This window comes from Xiphophorus hellerii, chromosome 8 (assembly GCF_003331165.1).
Source record: "Xiphophorus hellerii strain 12219 chromosome 8, Xiphophorus_hellerii-4.1, whole genome shotgun sequence".
NCBI classification, from domain to species: Eukaryota; Metazoa; Chordata; class Actinopteri; order Cyprinodontiformes; family Poeciliidae; genus Xiphophorus; species Xiphophorus hellerii.
The window spans coordinates 1,799,193-1,812,364 of record NC_045679.1 but is presented as its reverse complement, the minus strand read 5'-3'; the positions used below and the strand labels follow the sequence as shown (position 1 = coordinate 1,812,364).

The following is a 13,172-nucleotide window of genomic DNA, read 5'->3' as shown; positions in this document are numbered from 1 at the left end:
TATTTATTTTCAGAAAATAAATATATTTTATTTTGGTTTTCATGTATAGCATTTGGTGTAATATTTCCATTATTTGGATTTCCAGTTGCAGTTTGAAAAAAAATGGCAGAAAATTTCACTCAATGCCAAAAACTAATATCACCACCAGTACTATGTTGATTTTCTAAAACTACAGCTTTACATAAAATCCTCTACTGGGCGTCACATCTCTGACTCAAGTTCCTCTTCAAACAGGAACTCTTAGAAAAAACAGGAAACGGTTTAGAGAGAAAAACTCATTGACTAAACACCCTGAGGAGGAACTCTGACTCCTGCCTTCGTCTGCGACTGAAATCAAACTAACACTGAATAAGGAGAACAGAGAGAGAACTGAGCAACTAGACACTGAAACACAGACTGCTGCAGGAGGAAAAACAAGACAATCAAAGTGAAAGTAAGTTCAGAAAGTTTCTACAGGAGAGAAACTGACTTCCTGGTTTGACTTTCTGTCTGCTGTGATTTCTGCTTCACTCTGAGACAAAATGGCTTCCAGATCAGACGATGATCTCTGCTGTCCGGTCTGTCTGGAAATATTTAAGGATCCGGTTCTTCTGTCATGTAGCCACAGCTTCTGTAAGGAGTGTCTGCAGAAATATTGGAGAGAGAAACCAGGAAGAGAGTGTCCAGTTTGTACAAGGAGATCTTCAAGAGATCAACCACCTTTTAATCTGGCTCTGAAGAATCTCTGTGAGTCTTTCTTACAGCAGAGAGAGCAGAGAGAGCAGAGAGCTTCAGAGGATCTCTGCTCTCTGCACTCTGAGAAACTCAAACTCTTCTGTCTGGACCATCAGCAGCCAGTTTGTGTCGTCTGCAGTCATTCAGATTTACACAAAAACCATAAATTCAAACCCATCGATGAAGCTGCTCAGCAACACAAGAAGAACCTTCAGGAAACTCTGGAGCCTTTAAAGAAGAAGCTGGAGCTCAGGAAGAAAGTTCAGGAGGAGTTTGATCAGACAGCAGAACACCTGAAGGTCCAGGCCCGACACACAGAGAGGCAGATTATGGAGCAGTTTAAGCAGCTTCATCAGTTTCTAGCAGAGGAAGAGGAGGCCAGGCTGGCTGCACTGAGGGAGGAAGAGGAGCAGAAGAGAGGGATGATGAAGGAGAAGATGGAGGCTCTGAGCAGAGAGATAGCAGCTCTTTCAGACACAGTCAGAGCCACAGAGGAGGAGCTGAGAGCTGAAGACGTCTCATTCCTGCACAACTACAAGGCTGCAGTGGAAAGAGTCCAGCGCTGCCCCCTGCTGGAGGATCCACAGCTGCCCTCAGGAGCTCTGATAGACCAGGCCAAACATCTGGGCAACCTGGCCTTCAACATCTGGAGCAACATGGAGGACATGGTGACCTACACGCCTCTGGTTCTGGACCCAAACACGGCTGGTTCAGAACTCCATCTGTCTGAAGATCTGACCAATGGGAGGGAAGGAGAGAAACAGCAACTTCCTGATAATCCAGAGAGATTTGATATTAAGTGCTGGTCTGTTGTGAGTTCTGATGGTTTTAACTCAGGGAACCACAGCTGGGATGTTGATGTTGGAGACAGTAAAGCCTGGAGACTTGGTGTGTTAGAAGAGTCTGTTCAGAGGAAGGGAGACATAAAGTCTGGATTGTTGGTTATTGGGTTAAATATCGTTGGATACTCAGCACGTTCTCCATCAGTTCCTTCCACTCGTCTCTCAGTCCAGAATCTCCAGAGGATCAGAGTGAATCTGGACTGGGACAGAGGAAAGCTGTCCTTCTCTGATCTGGATACTAACACACACATACACACCTTCACACACACCTTCACTGACAAGATGTTTCCATACTTCCGCACTGATAAAACATTAAAGATCGTACCGATGAAGATCTCAGTGATCAAGCAGCAGCTCTGATGATCTCAGCATGAAGATCACAAAGTCCAAATAAAAACTTATTGATCAGATTGAAACTGTGAGTTTTAAAGAGGAAACTGGAGATGATCTGATCATCTGGAGATTCTTCATCTCTGACTTTCCAACTATTGTTTCCATTCTAGCAGAAATTAATGTCAATATGTTGAATTGAATGCTGTCTATTTGTAGCTGCTTAGTGATAAAACTGAACTACTGAATGAATCTGAAATGACCTTTTCAGTTACTTCTAAGTTTTTATGTGTGTTGCTTTGACTATTTCCCTGATCAATGCTGTGTTTAAACTTTCTATCATCACTTTTATTATTCAGTAAATACCAGAAAATACTGTGATAATAATCTAAGTCCATGTTGTCCATCGTTAATAACAGGAGATTTTAATCTGGTCTAGAGACTTTCTGTTCAGTCTGCCTCTCAGAGTATAGCATGTACCTGCATGCCCACCATGTATCTGTAAGTGCCTGGAGCTCCCTGGGCTGTTCTGCTGGATACAACTCTTTCTGTACAGCAAGCCACCTCAGATGAACATTAGAGCCACACAAAGTTATGCAGCTGCTGTGCAAAAAAGTCAACAACCTGAAGGACTGCTTTGGTAGCATCAACAAGAACTAAATTCAAGCAACATGTATTACAATGAACGTAAAAGGCAGTCTGGCTTTGCTTTGAATTCTGAGAAACACCGGAAAGCTTCCCACTCATGACATCATCATAACCTCGTCCCACAAGGTTTTTTCTGTAGTCCAGACTACATGTTCGTCTGTAGTCCAGACCAAGTTCCTCAAGACAGTTAATGACCATTGCTCTAAGTCCTGCTGCATTAAGGCTTTCAGCTGCCTGGAAACATAGGAAGCTTTCATGGAAGACACCATTGTAATGATATTTACAACCACGGACATTTGTTCCTATTTTGTTTGGAATAACAAAATATGAATGTTATTGTTTTGTCTGCAATAACACTGAATACTTCACATTTCTTTACTTCCTTTATGAATCAGTCTGTATCATCTCTGCTAAGCCCTGAAGAATGTCATTTTGGATTTGATGACTTGTGTATTTTGTATTGCCACATGCTCTAAGCTTTTTTCCAATTAAATGATCTAATATGGCAGCAAAAATGTTTCCCTTATTTTTAGAGTCCTCAGACTTTTGATGACCCTTTGAGTGATATTTTGGGATGCAGTCAAAAGAAGCATATCTGCTATTATTTCAACATTATACTGGTTTTCTTACATCTTCCATTGTTTTTACAGAACTCAGCATGGTTGTATTTACCTCATTAGCCCTTTTATATTGAGTCCATGCATACATTGCATTTATATGTTGCTCTGACTCTGAGTAAAAACTAAATCCAGACTCCTTGGACAATGCCTTTTCCTATTTGCCGAAGCCAGAATTTGAGGTAAAGACACCGACTGGTGCATTAGGCCAGGAAAATCCCGATAGGTGAAGGATTAGGAAGAGTCTTTGATAACAGAATATTCTAACCCAGAAATGTCTTTGTACCAGGAGCTGGTAAATGATCTCTTCCATGATCCATGCTGAGTTCTGGGGAAATTTGTAGAACTTGGTTAATCAGGTCCCTGTTCTTTTGACCTTGAAATATCTGGAATACAAACATAATTGTCATGTAAACACAATTTAGTCAGGTTATAAGCAGGTTTTGCTTATAAAAACCAGGTTTTTCAAAAAACCAGGTTTTTTGAAAGTGAAATTACCACTGGGTCCTTTGGGAAGAGCAAAAGCAGTGCTGGACACAGCTAGGAAGAGATCAGTGGGATCTCCTGCAACTGGCCCTTCTGGCTCGTCATCATCCTGGTCAGAGGCAGAGCTCTCTGTGTTGATAATCATATCTAAGTTTGAAATTTTTGAATTCCTAAATAAGTGAATTCTCTAACAATCTTGAATTCTGAACTTATTGCTGGGGACATTTCTTTTTCATCCAATAATAACGATGAAGATTTAGATTTATTTATATTATACCCTGAAATATGACCGTATTCCTCAGTTAAGTTAAGCAAATCTGGATTAGACACTCCTAAATTTGAAATGAACAGGATTATATAATCCATCCATCCATCCATCCATCCATCCATCCATCCATCCATCCATCCATCCATCCATCCATTCTCTTCCGCTTATCCGGGGTCGGGTCTTGGGGGTAGCAGCTTCAGAAGGGAGGCCCAGACTTCCCTCTCCCCAGCCACTTCTTCCAGCTCCTCCGGGGGAATCCCGAGGCGTTCCCAGGGTGACCGAGAGACATAGTCCCTCCAGCGTGTCCTGGGTCTTCCCTGAGGCCTCCTCCCGTGGGATATTCCTGGAACACCTCACCAGGGAGGCGTCCAGGAGGCATCCTGACCAGATGCCCCTCAACTGGCTCCTCTCGATGTGAAGGAGCAGCGGCTCTACTCTGAGTCCCTCCCGGATGACTGAGCTTCTCACCCTATCTCTAAGGGAGAGCCCAGATACCCTACGGAGAAAACCTATTTTGGCCGCTTGTATCCGCGATCTCGTTCTTTCAGTCATGACCCAAAGCTCATGAGGGTGGGAAAGTAGATTGACTGGTAAATCGAGAGCTTCGCTTTTTGGCTCAGCTCTCTCTTCACCACAACGGACCGGTACAGTGCCCGCTTGACGGCAGACGCTACGCCAATCCGCCTGTCGATCTCCCGCTCCCTTCTTCCTCATTTGTGTACAAGATCCCGAGATACTTGAACTTCTCCACTTGGGGCAGGACATCCCCCCTGACCAGGAGAAGGCACTCTACCCTTTTCTGGCTCAAGACCATGGCCTCGGATTTAGAGGCACTGATCCTCATCCCGGCCGCTTCACACTCTGCTGCGAACCGCTCCAGCAAGAGCTGCAGATCACGAACGATAAAGCCAATAGGACCACATCATCTGCAAAAAGGAGAGATGCAATCCTAAGTCCACCAAAACGGATCCCCTTAACACCTTGGCTGCGCCTAGAAATTCGTCCATAAAAGTAATGAACAGAATCAGTGACAAAGGGCAGCCCTGACGGAGTCCAACTCTCACCGGAAATGAGCTCAACTTACTGCCAGCAATGCGGACCAGACTCTGACACCGATCATACAGCCTGTACCAAAGGGCCCGGTACCCCATACTCCCGAAGGACCCCCCACAAGGCTCCCCGAAGGACACGTTCGAACACCTTCTCCAAGTCCACAAAACACATGTAGACCGGTTGGACGAACTCCCATGCACCCTCCAGGACCCTGCCGAGAGTGTAGAGCTGGTCCAGTGTTCCACGACCACGACGAAAACCACACTGCTCTTCCTGAATCCGAGGTTCGACTATCCCTTCTCTCCCCTTCCCTTCGACAGACCCTTCTCTCCAGGACCCCTGAATAGACCTTGCCAGGCAGGTTTAAGAGTGTGACTCCCCTATAATTGGAGCACACCCTCCGGTCCCCCTTTTTGAACAGGGGGACCACCACCCCAGTCTGCCAATCCAGAGGAACTGCCCCCGATGTCCATTCAATATTGAAGAGTCGCGTCAGCGAACACAATCCTACAACATCCAGAGCCTTAAGGAACTCCGGGCAGACCTCATTCACCCCTGGGGCCCTGCCACCGAGGAGCTTTTTAACCACCTCGGTGACCTCGTACCCAGAGATTGGAGACCCCTCACAACACGTTTGGGCCTGACAGATCTGACCGGCATACTCCCCCACCACTGGAGCCAACTCACCACCAGGTAGTGATCAGTGGACAGCTCCGCACCTCTCTTCACCCTGGTGTCCATGACATACGGCCGCAGATCAGATGAAACGATGACAAAGTCGATCATCGAACTGCGGCCTAGGGTGTCCTGGTGCCAAGTGCACATATGGACCCCCTTATGCTTGAACATGGTGTTCGTTAGGGACAATCCATGACGAGCACAGAAGTTTAACAACAGAACACCGCTCGAGTTCTGATCGGGGGGGCCGTTCCTCCCAACCACGCCCCTCCAGGTCTCACTGTCATTGCCCACGTGAACGTTGAATTCCCCCAGCAGAACAAGGGAGTCCCCAGGAGGAGCACTCTCCAGTACCCCCTCTAAGGACTCCAAAAAGGGTGGGTAATCTGAACTGTCGTTCGGCCCGTAAGCACAAACAGTCAGGACCCGTCCCCCCACCCGTAGGCGGAGGGAGGTTACCCTCTAGTTCACCGGGGTAAACCCCAACGTACAGGCGCCGAGATGGGGAGCAACAAGTATGCCCACTCCTGCCCGACACCTCTCACCTTGGGCTAGAGTGGAAGTATGTCCAGCCCCTCTCAAGGAGGCTGGTTCCAGAACCAGAGCCATGCATCGAGGTGAGACCGACTATTTCTAGCCTGAACCTCTCAACCTCACACACTAGCTCCAGCTCCTTCCCCACCAGAGAGGTGACATTCCACATCCCAAGAGCCAGCTTCTGCAACCGAGGATCGGACCGCCAGGGCCCCCTCCCTCGGTCGCCACCCATCACACAATGCACCCGACCCCTTTGGCCCCTCTCATAGGTGGTGGGCCCATGGGAGGGGGGACCCATGTTTCCTTCCATGTTAAAAGCCCGGCCACCAGGCTCTCGCCATCATGCCCCCCCCTCCAGGCCTGACTCCAGAGTGGGGCCCCGGTGACCCGTGTCCGGGTGAGGGAACACAAAGTCCTAAGGTCTTTTTCATCATTGTCTGGTCCCTCACCTAGGACCTGTCTGCCTTGGGTGACCCTACCAGGGGCATGAAGCCCCAGACAGCATAGCTCCTCTGATCATTGGGGCCCTGAAACCCCTCCACCATGATAAGGTGGCAGCCCAAGGAGAGGTTTATATCATCTGCATATAATGAAAGTTTGTTCTACTTGTCTAATTGTAATGCCTGCTATAGATTTATTGGATCTTACAGCTATAGCAAGAGACTCCAATGCTAAAGTAAATAACAAAGAGGACATCCTTGATGACATCCTCATTTAACAACAATTGGTTTAGTTGCATTTTTATTTGTTAATATTTCTGCAGTAGGATTTAAATATAGTAGTTGTATCCAATTTTAACATTTATTTCCATAACCAAAATGATTTAAAATGTTGAATAGATAGGGCCATTGGACTCGGTCGAACGCCTTCTCGGCATCTAGAGAAAGAAATGCAGTTCCTGATTTAACAGCCAAGCCATGAATAATGTTTAGAAGCCTCCTCCCATTGTGTAGACCCTGCCATCCCAAAACAAAGCCATTCTGACTCCTGTGTATCACTGAAGGAAGTGAATCTTGTAAGCGTATTGCTAATAATTTCCAGAGTATTTTTAGGTCAGCGTTAAGCAAACTTATTGGCCTCATGTTCTCACATTTATTGTTGCTTCCCAGACTTGGTTAGCACAAAGATTAAAGCACTTGTCATAGATTTTGGTAGGCCACCATTACAATATGCCACCTGAAACATCTCTAAGATAGGACTGATTGTTTTTTAAATGTTTTATAAAGGTCTCTAGGGAACCCATCAGGCCCAGCTTTCTTCCCTGCCTTCATGCAGTCAATAGCCTTACCCAGCTCTTCTGTAATTTCAGCTTCCAGTAACCTTCATCTATCGAGGACTAACTAACTTATTTAGAAATAAGTCGTGTTCCTGTATATCAGAGGTCTCTTGAGAATCATACAGCCTTTCATAGTATTTTCTAAACTCTTCATTTATTTTGATTAAAGTTTCCCCTTTACCATTAATAATAGAGGTTATGCTTTTTTGCACTTCCAGTTGTTTTATTTGCCATGCCAAGAGTTTCCCCTGTTTTTCTCCTTGTTCATAGAATGATTGATTTAATCTTAATAAACTGGAGGCTGCTCTGTCTGCAGATTCTTCTTCATATTGTTTCTCAGTTTCTGTGTTGCCATTTCTAAAAACTTGTTGTTCTAGTAATTTAATCTTAAATTCTAATTGTTGTCTGCTCTTGCGTTGTTCTTTAGATTGTGATGAGGTGTAACTGATTATATAACCCCTCAAACATGCCTTAAAAGCATCCCATTTTATACAGGCTGGAGTTTGTGTGGTATTCATACTGAAATATTCGTCTATCCTTTCTCCAACATATTGAAGGAATTTCTCATCTTTCAGCCATTTCTGGTGTAAGCTCCATCTAGGAGGGTCCCTCACCAGGCTGTTGTTGGAATATATTAAATTACAGGGAACGTGATGTGATAGTAGCACGCTATCATAGCAACAATCAGTTATATTTGAGAGTAAATCTATTGGGATCAATAAATAGTCAAATATGATCTAAATGTACTTGAATGGCCTGATTATTTCAGCTGGTTTTAAATGTCTCCAGATATCTACCAAATGTAATTTTTTCATAAAATCAGGGATTGTTTCCCTACTTCTGGTGTGTTTGGTCAGTTCCTGAATCCCAGTCCAGAACTCACTTCCACTTCCTATGTCGGATTTTCCTGCCAGCGATGAAAGGGCAAGAAAATAATTGGTAAAGAAACCATCATCATCAGAGTTGGGACCAACACATTCACTAAGTTCAGAGTTTCTTGTAAGATGGATCCTGAATAATCAGATTTCTCCCTAATTCTCTTTAATAACATTGGTGACCTGAACAGGAACGGATTTATGAGTTAGGGTCATTTCTCCCCTGGCTCTGGATGGAAATGGAGCTGCCTATATTTCCCCCTCCTATGTAATTTTATATTTTCTGCCTCTAAGAGGTGGGTCTCTGTTTAAGTACTATTTAGTTTAAATCTTCCAGTTTGTTCATGACTTCTTGGATTTTTTAAATTTTATGTAAGCTTCTACAATTCCAGGATGTACATTTAATTTCCGTCTCCTGCATTATGTTAATTTAGCCCCAAAACAATATTTAAAAAAATATCCACACAGCACTGGGACAGAATACATTCACATTTTTTGCACTACTAGACACTCAAAGTACAGAAAAAATGTATTTAAGGGCTAAAAATTGGATTTACATATGTTCCCTTTCATTATAATTAATTTACGGCGGCGTTAACTTTTTCTGTTTTTGTTGTGAATGTTATGTAACCTCTGTTTGCTGCTGACAGTCTTGACCTGGATTCTCTTGTAAAGTAGCTTCTTAATGTCAATGGGATGTTCCTGACTAGATAAATGCTAAATAAAAAATAAAAATTGATGAGGTTTTTAGGGTGAGTGTGCCATCCTTTGTGACAGTCAATGAATTGGAGAAAAGAGTAAAAACATCAGTGAGAAAAGACATTGAAGGTTTCCAGTTAGTGGAGATCCTTTAGGAGTTTATTAGAGGAAAAATATATTTTAATTAAAGCAAGAAGAAATTATTTTATCAGAAAATGTTGATTAACTGTGGAGTTTTTCAAAAGCCGCGTGTTCACTGGAAATCCTCTAGAGGGCGCCACATCTCTGCCTCAAGACAGTAATTCCAACAGGAACTCTTGGAAAAAAACAGGAAACAGTTGAGAGAAAAACTCATTGCGTAAACACCCTGAGGATGAACTCTGACACCTGCCTTCATCTCCGACTGAAATCAAACTAACACTGAATAAGTAGAACAGAGAGCGAACTGAGCAACTAGACACTGAAACACAGACTGCTGCAGGAGGAAAAACAAGACAATCAAAGTGAAAGTAAGTTCAGAAAATTTCTACAGGAGAGAAACTGACTTCCTGGTTTAACTTTCTGACTTTCTGATTTCACCTTCACTCTGAGACAAAATGGCTTCCAGATCAGACGATGATCTCTGCTGTCCGGTCTGTCTGGAAATATTTAAGGATCCGGTTCTTCTGTCATGTAGCCACAGCTTCTGTAAGGAGTGTCTGCAGAGATATTGGAGAGAGAAACCAGGAAGAGAGTGTCCAGTTTGTAAAAAGAGATCTTCTAAAGGTCTTCCACCTTTTAATCTGGCTCTGAAGAATCTCTGTGAGTCTTTCTTACAGCAGAGAGAGCAGAGAGAGCAGAGAGCTTCAGAGGATCTCTGCTCTCTGCACTCTGAGAAACTCAAACTCTTCTGTCTGGACCATCAGCAGCCAGTTTGTGTCGTCTGCAGTCATTCAGATTTACACAAAAACCATAAATTCAAACCCATCGATGAAGCTGCTCAGCAACACAAGAAGAACCTTCAGGAAACTCTGGAGCCTTTAAAGAAGAAGCTGGAGCTCAGGAAGAAAGTTCAGGAGGAGTTTGATCAGACAGCAGAACACCTGAAGGTCCAGGCCCGACACACAGAGAGGCAGATTATGGAGCAGTTTAAGCAGCTTCATCAGTTTCTAGCAGAGGAAGAGGAGGCCAGGCTGGCTGCACTGAGGGAGGAAGAGGAGCAGAAGAGAGGGATGATGAAGGAGAAGATGGAGGCTCTGAGCAGAGAGATAGCAGCTCTTTCAGACACAGTCAGAGCCACAGAGGAGGAGCTGAGAGCTGAAGACGTCTCATTCCTGCACAACTACAAGGCTGCAGTGGAAAGAGTCCAGCGCTGCCCCCTGCTGGAGGATCCACAGCTGCCCTCAGGAGCTCTGATAGACCAGGCCAAACATCTGGGCAACCTGGCCTTCAACATCTGGAGCAACATGGAGTACATGGTGACCTACACTCCTCTGGTTCTGGACCCAAACACGGCTGGTTCCGGACTCCATCTGTCTGAAGATCTGACCACCATTACAGAAGGAAACAATCAGCAGCTTCCTGATAATCCAGATAGATTTGATATTCACTTCTATTCTGTTTTGAGTTCTGATGGTTTTAACTCAGGGAACCACAGCTGGGATGTTGATGTTGGAGACAGTAAAGACTGGAGACTTGGTTTGTTAGAAGCGTCTGTTCAGAGGAAGGGAATCATAAAGTCTGGATTGTTGTTTTTACGGTTCTATTCAGGTGAATACATAACATGTTCTCCATCAACTCCTCCCTCTCGTCTCTCAGTCCAGAAGAATCTCCAGAGGATCAGAGTGAATCTGGACTGGGACAGAGGAAAGCTGTCCTTCTCTGATCTGGATACTAACACACACATACACACCTTCACACACACCTTTACTCACAAGGTGTTTCCATACTTCTCCACTTATAAAACATTAAAGATCATACCGATGAAGATCTCAGTGATCAAGCAGCAGCTCTGATGATCTCAGCATGAAGAACACAAAGTCCAAACAAAAACTTATTGATCAGATTGAAACTGTGAGTTTTAAAGAGGAAACTGGAGATGATCTGATCATCTGGAGATTCTTCATCTCTGTTCAGATTCATCACCAGGCTGCTGGAAGCAGCAGGGTAGCGTTAATCTTTCGCATCTGACTCTTTAGTCTGAGTTCAGTTCTGATTCTAAAATGACTGGGAGTGAGAGGTCTTGTTTTTCAAGAACTGGTGTATTAAGAAAATTGATTTTATTGAATATGTGAGCAAAAATGATCCCAGCAATGTGTTTAGTTTACAAACTAAATATTTACTTTGCTAAGTAAATTATTTAGCTCCAAACTGAATATTTTGTTTTCTTTTATCTGATTTTGTTATTTTGTTACATTTATGGATCATTGACATTTGTTTCCTTAAAATACCAAAATTTCTTTCTCAGTTTATATTTTCTCCATCTGATGATATAATTTTTAAATATTAAATGATCTTTTGATCAGTACTTGAGTCACTTTTTTACCAAACAGATTTTTACTCTTTATTGAATCGTTTCTTGGATGGAAACTTTTTACCTTTGAGTAAATAAATGTTGAAGTAGTACTGCTCTTAGTGAAGTGCAACTTTTAGCTATGAGTAACTATAATTATTGCTTAGGGTAATTATTAATAAAACTACTTATTTAGATCTTGATCCAAGATTGAAACAAGAATTTGAAGTAAAATAAACTGTTATTTTAACTTGATATTGTCAGTGAAAATAATACAGCAATGTTTGCTGTTTAACCAGGTGAGTACAGTTTTTTCTTGCATATTGTGAAATAATTATTTGGTTTAAATTGCAACATTAACTTGAAACTTAACTCAAGATTAAAAAACTTTAATGTTTGGTTGACTTGTCTCTTGTTAAATCACCTTCATGACCTTTAATTTCTGAGTTAAAACACAAACAATTTTCTTGTTTAATTTAATGAGATTTTGAAGGCAGCAGGTGATTTTTAAGTTAAACCACCTTCAGATGTTTTACTCAAACTTAATGAGACATTTTGCATGTAATACATTTTTTTTAATTAGTTAAAATTTACTAACAAACTTTGAAATAATTACAGTTGTAAATAACAATTATGTGATTGGGTTTCATTGAAGTTATGAGGAGTGAAATGGGGAATCAGACACAATGTCCTTCACCAGTAGGTGGCAGTAAAGTCCCTTTAAGTTGGTTTCCGTCGATCTTAAGACAGGAGAAGCAGAAGAGGTTGAACTTTCCCAGGACTCCGGTCCAAGTGACGCTGAGCAGCAAGCAGAGAAATCCTGTTCTGTTGCTTCCAAATGTGTCATAATCGGTCGGTTTATATCAAACCACATCAATATTCATTTTTTATGTGGTTTGTGATTAATTTAAGAGGTTTTATGTGGGTCACTTTGCTTTACTAGACAATACCAATGCACGCTAGCATCACAGCTAACAAGCTAGCTACTTGACGCCATCTTGGCTAGTTTGGTAATGCAGCTTGATACTGGGTTAAATTAACCCTTTGCAGTTGGTTTTCATGCCGGTTAAAATAACTAGTAGCGTCAGTAGCTAAGCAAGGCGTTTAGCTTTACACAACATTTAGCATATTCATTTAGTAATAAGCTACGTGGGAGGTTCCTGTTTCTGTATAATGTATTTTTAGTTGGTGTTTTGTTAACTGCATTTTCTTTCTGGCATGGCGAAGGCTTCATCAGGAAAATATCAGTCTGCAGTTTCCCTGGAGATCCCTCCATATTAAGGAGCACAAAGCCCAACTATCACTGGTGGATCGACCCATAAACAAGTGAGAACAAGATGACTAACTGTAAAAGATAAGAGTCAGTTTGTAGTTGTTGATATGTTGATAGAAACATTTTGAGAGTATGCTGTGTGCAATGTCACATTAAGAAGAATATAAAATTCATCCTTATGACTATTTAAAAAAGTTTTTATTAGAACAGTTCCTCGACGTGGTTCACACATGAGTGTGCTTATGTTTTTCACAGAAATAGAATTTTCCAGCTAAACTCTCTGCAGTTCTGACTAGGACTGAAATGATTCCTTGAATAATTTGATTACCTCAATTACTAAAAATCCTCAAGGAAAATTAATCTGCTTCAAAACTTCTTTAAATAT

The 13,172-nt window shown here is 42.6% G+C and overlaps 2 protein-coding genes across 2 annotated transcripts; both read left to right on the top strand.

The window, feature by feature from the left end:
• Positions 1 to 281: 281 nt before the first annotated feature.
• Positions 282 to 3,026, top strand: LOC116723906 (nuclear factor 7, brain-like). Its single transcript, XM_032569130.1, has 2 exons — positions 282 to 433; positions 505 to 3,026. The coding sequence occupies exon 2, from the start codon at positions 522 to 524 to the stop codon at positions 1,914 to 1,916; it is 1,395 nt and encodes a 464-aa protein (XP_032425021.1). The 5' UTR covers positions 282 to 433; positions 505 to 521; the 3' UTR covers positions 1,917 to 3,026.
• A 6,340-nt stretch (positions 3,027 to 9,366) lies between these two features.
• On the top strand, positions 9,367 to 11,377 carry LOC116723904 (tripartite motif-containing protein 35-like). Its single transcript, XM_032569128.1, has one exon. It carries the CDS (start codon positions 9,620 to 9,622, stop codon positions 11,015 to 11,017), a length of 1,398 nt encoding a protein of 465 aa, XP_032425019.1. The 5' UTR covers positions 9,367 to 9,619; the 3' UTR covers positions 11,018 to 11,377.
• Positions 11,378 to 13,172: the final 1,795 nt, after the last annotated feature.

Coding starts and splice junctions, on each gene's coding strand:
- LOC116723906 (XM_032569130.1), top strand. CDS start 522: ATGGCTTCCAGATCAGACGATGATCTCTGCTGTCCGGTCTGTCTGGAA.
- LOC116723904 (XM_032569128.1), top strand. CDS start 9,620: ATGGCTTCCAGATCAGACGATGATCTCTGCTGTCCGGTCTGTCTGGAA.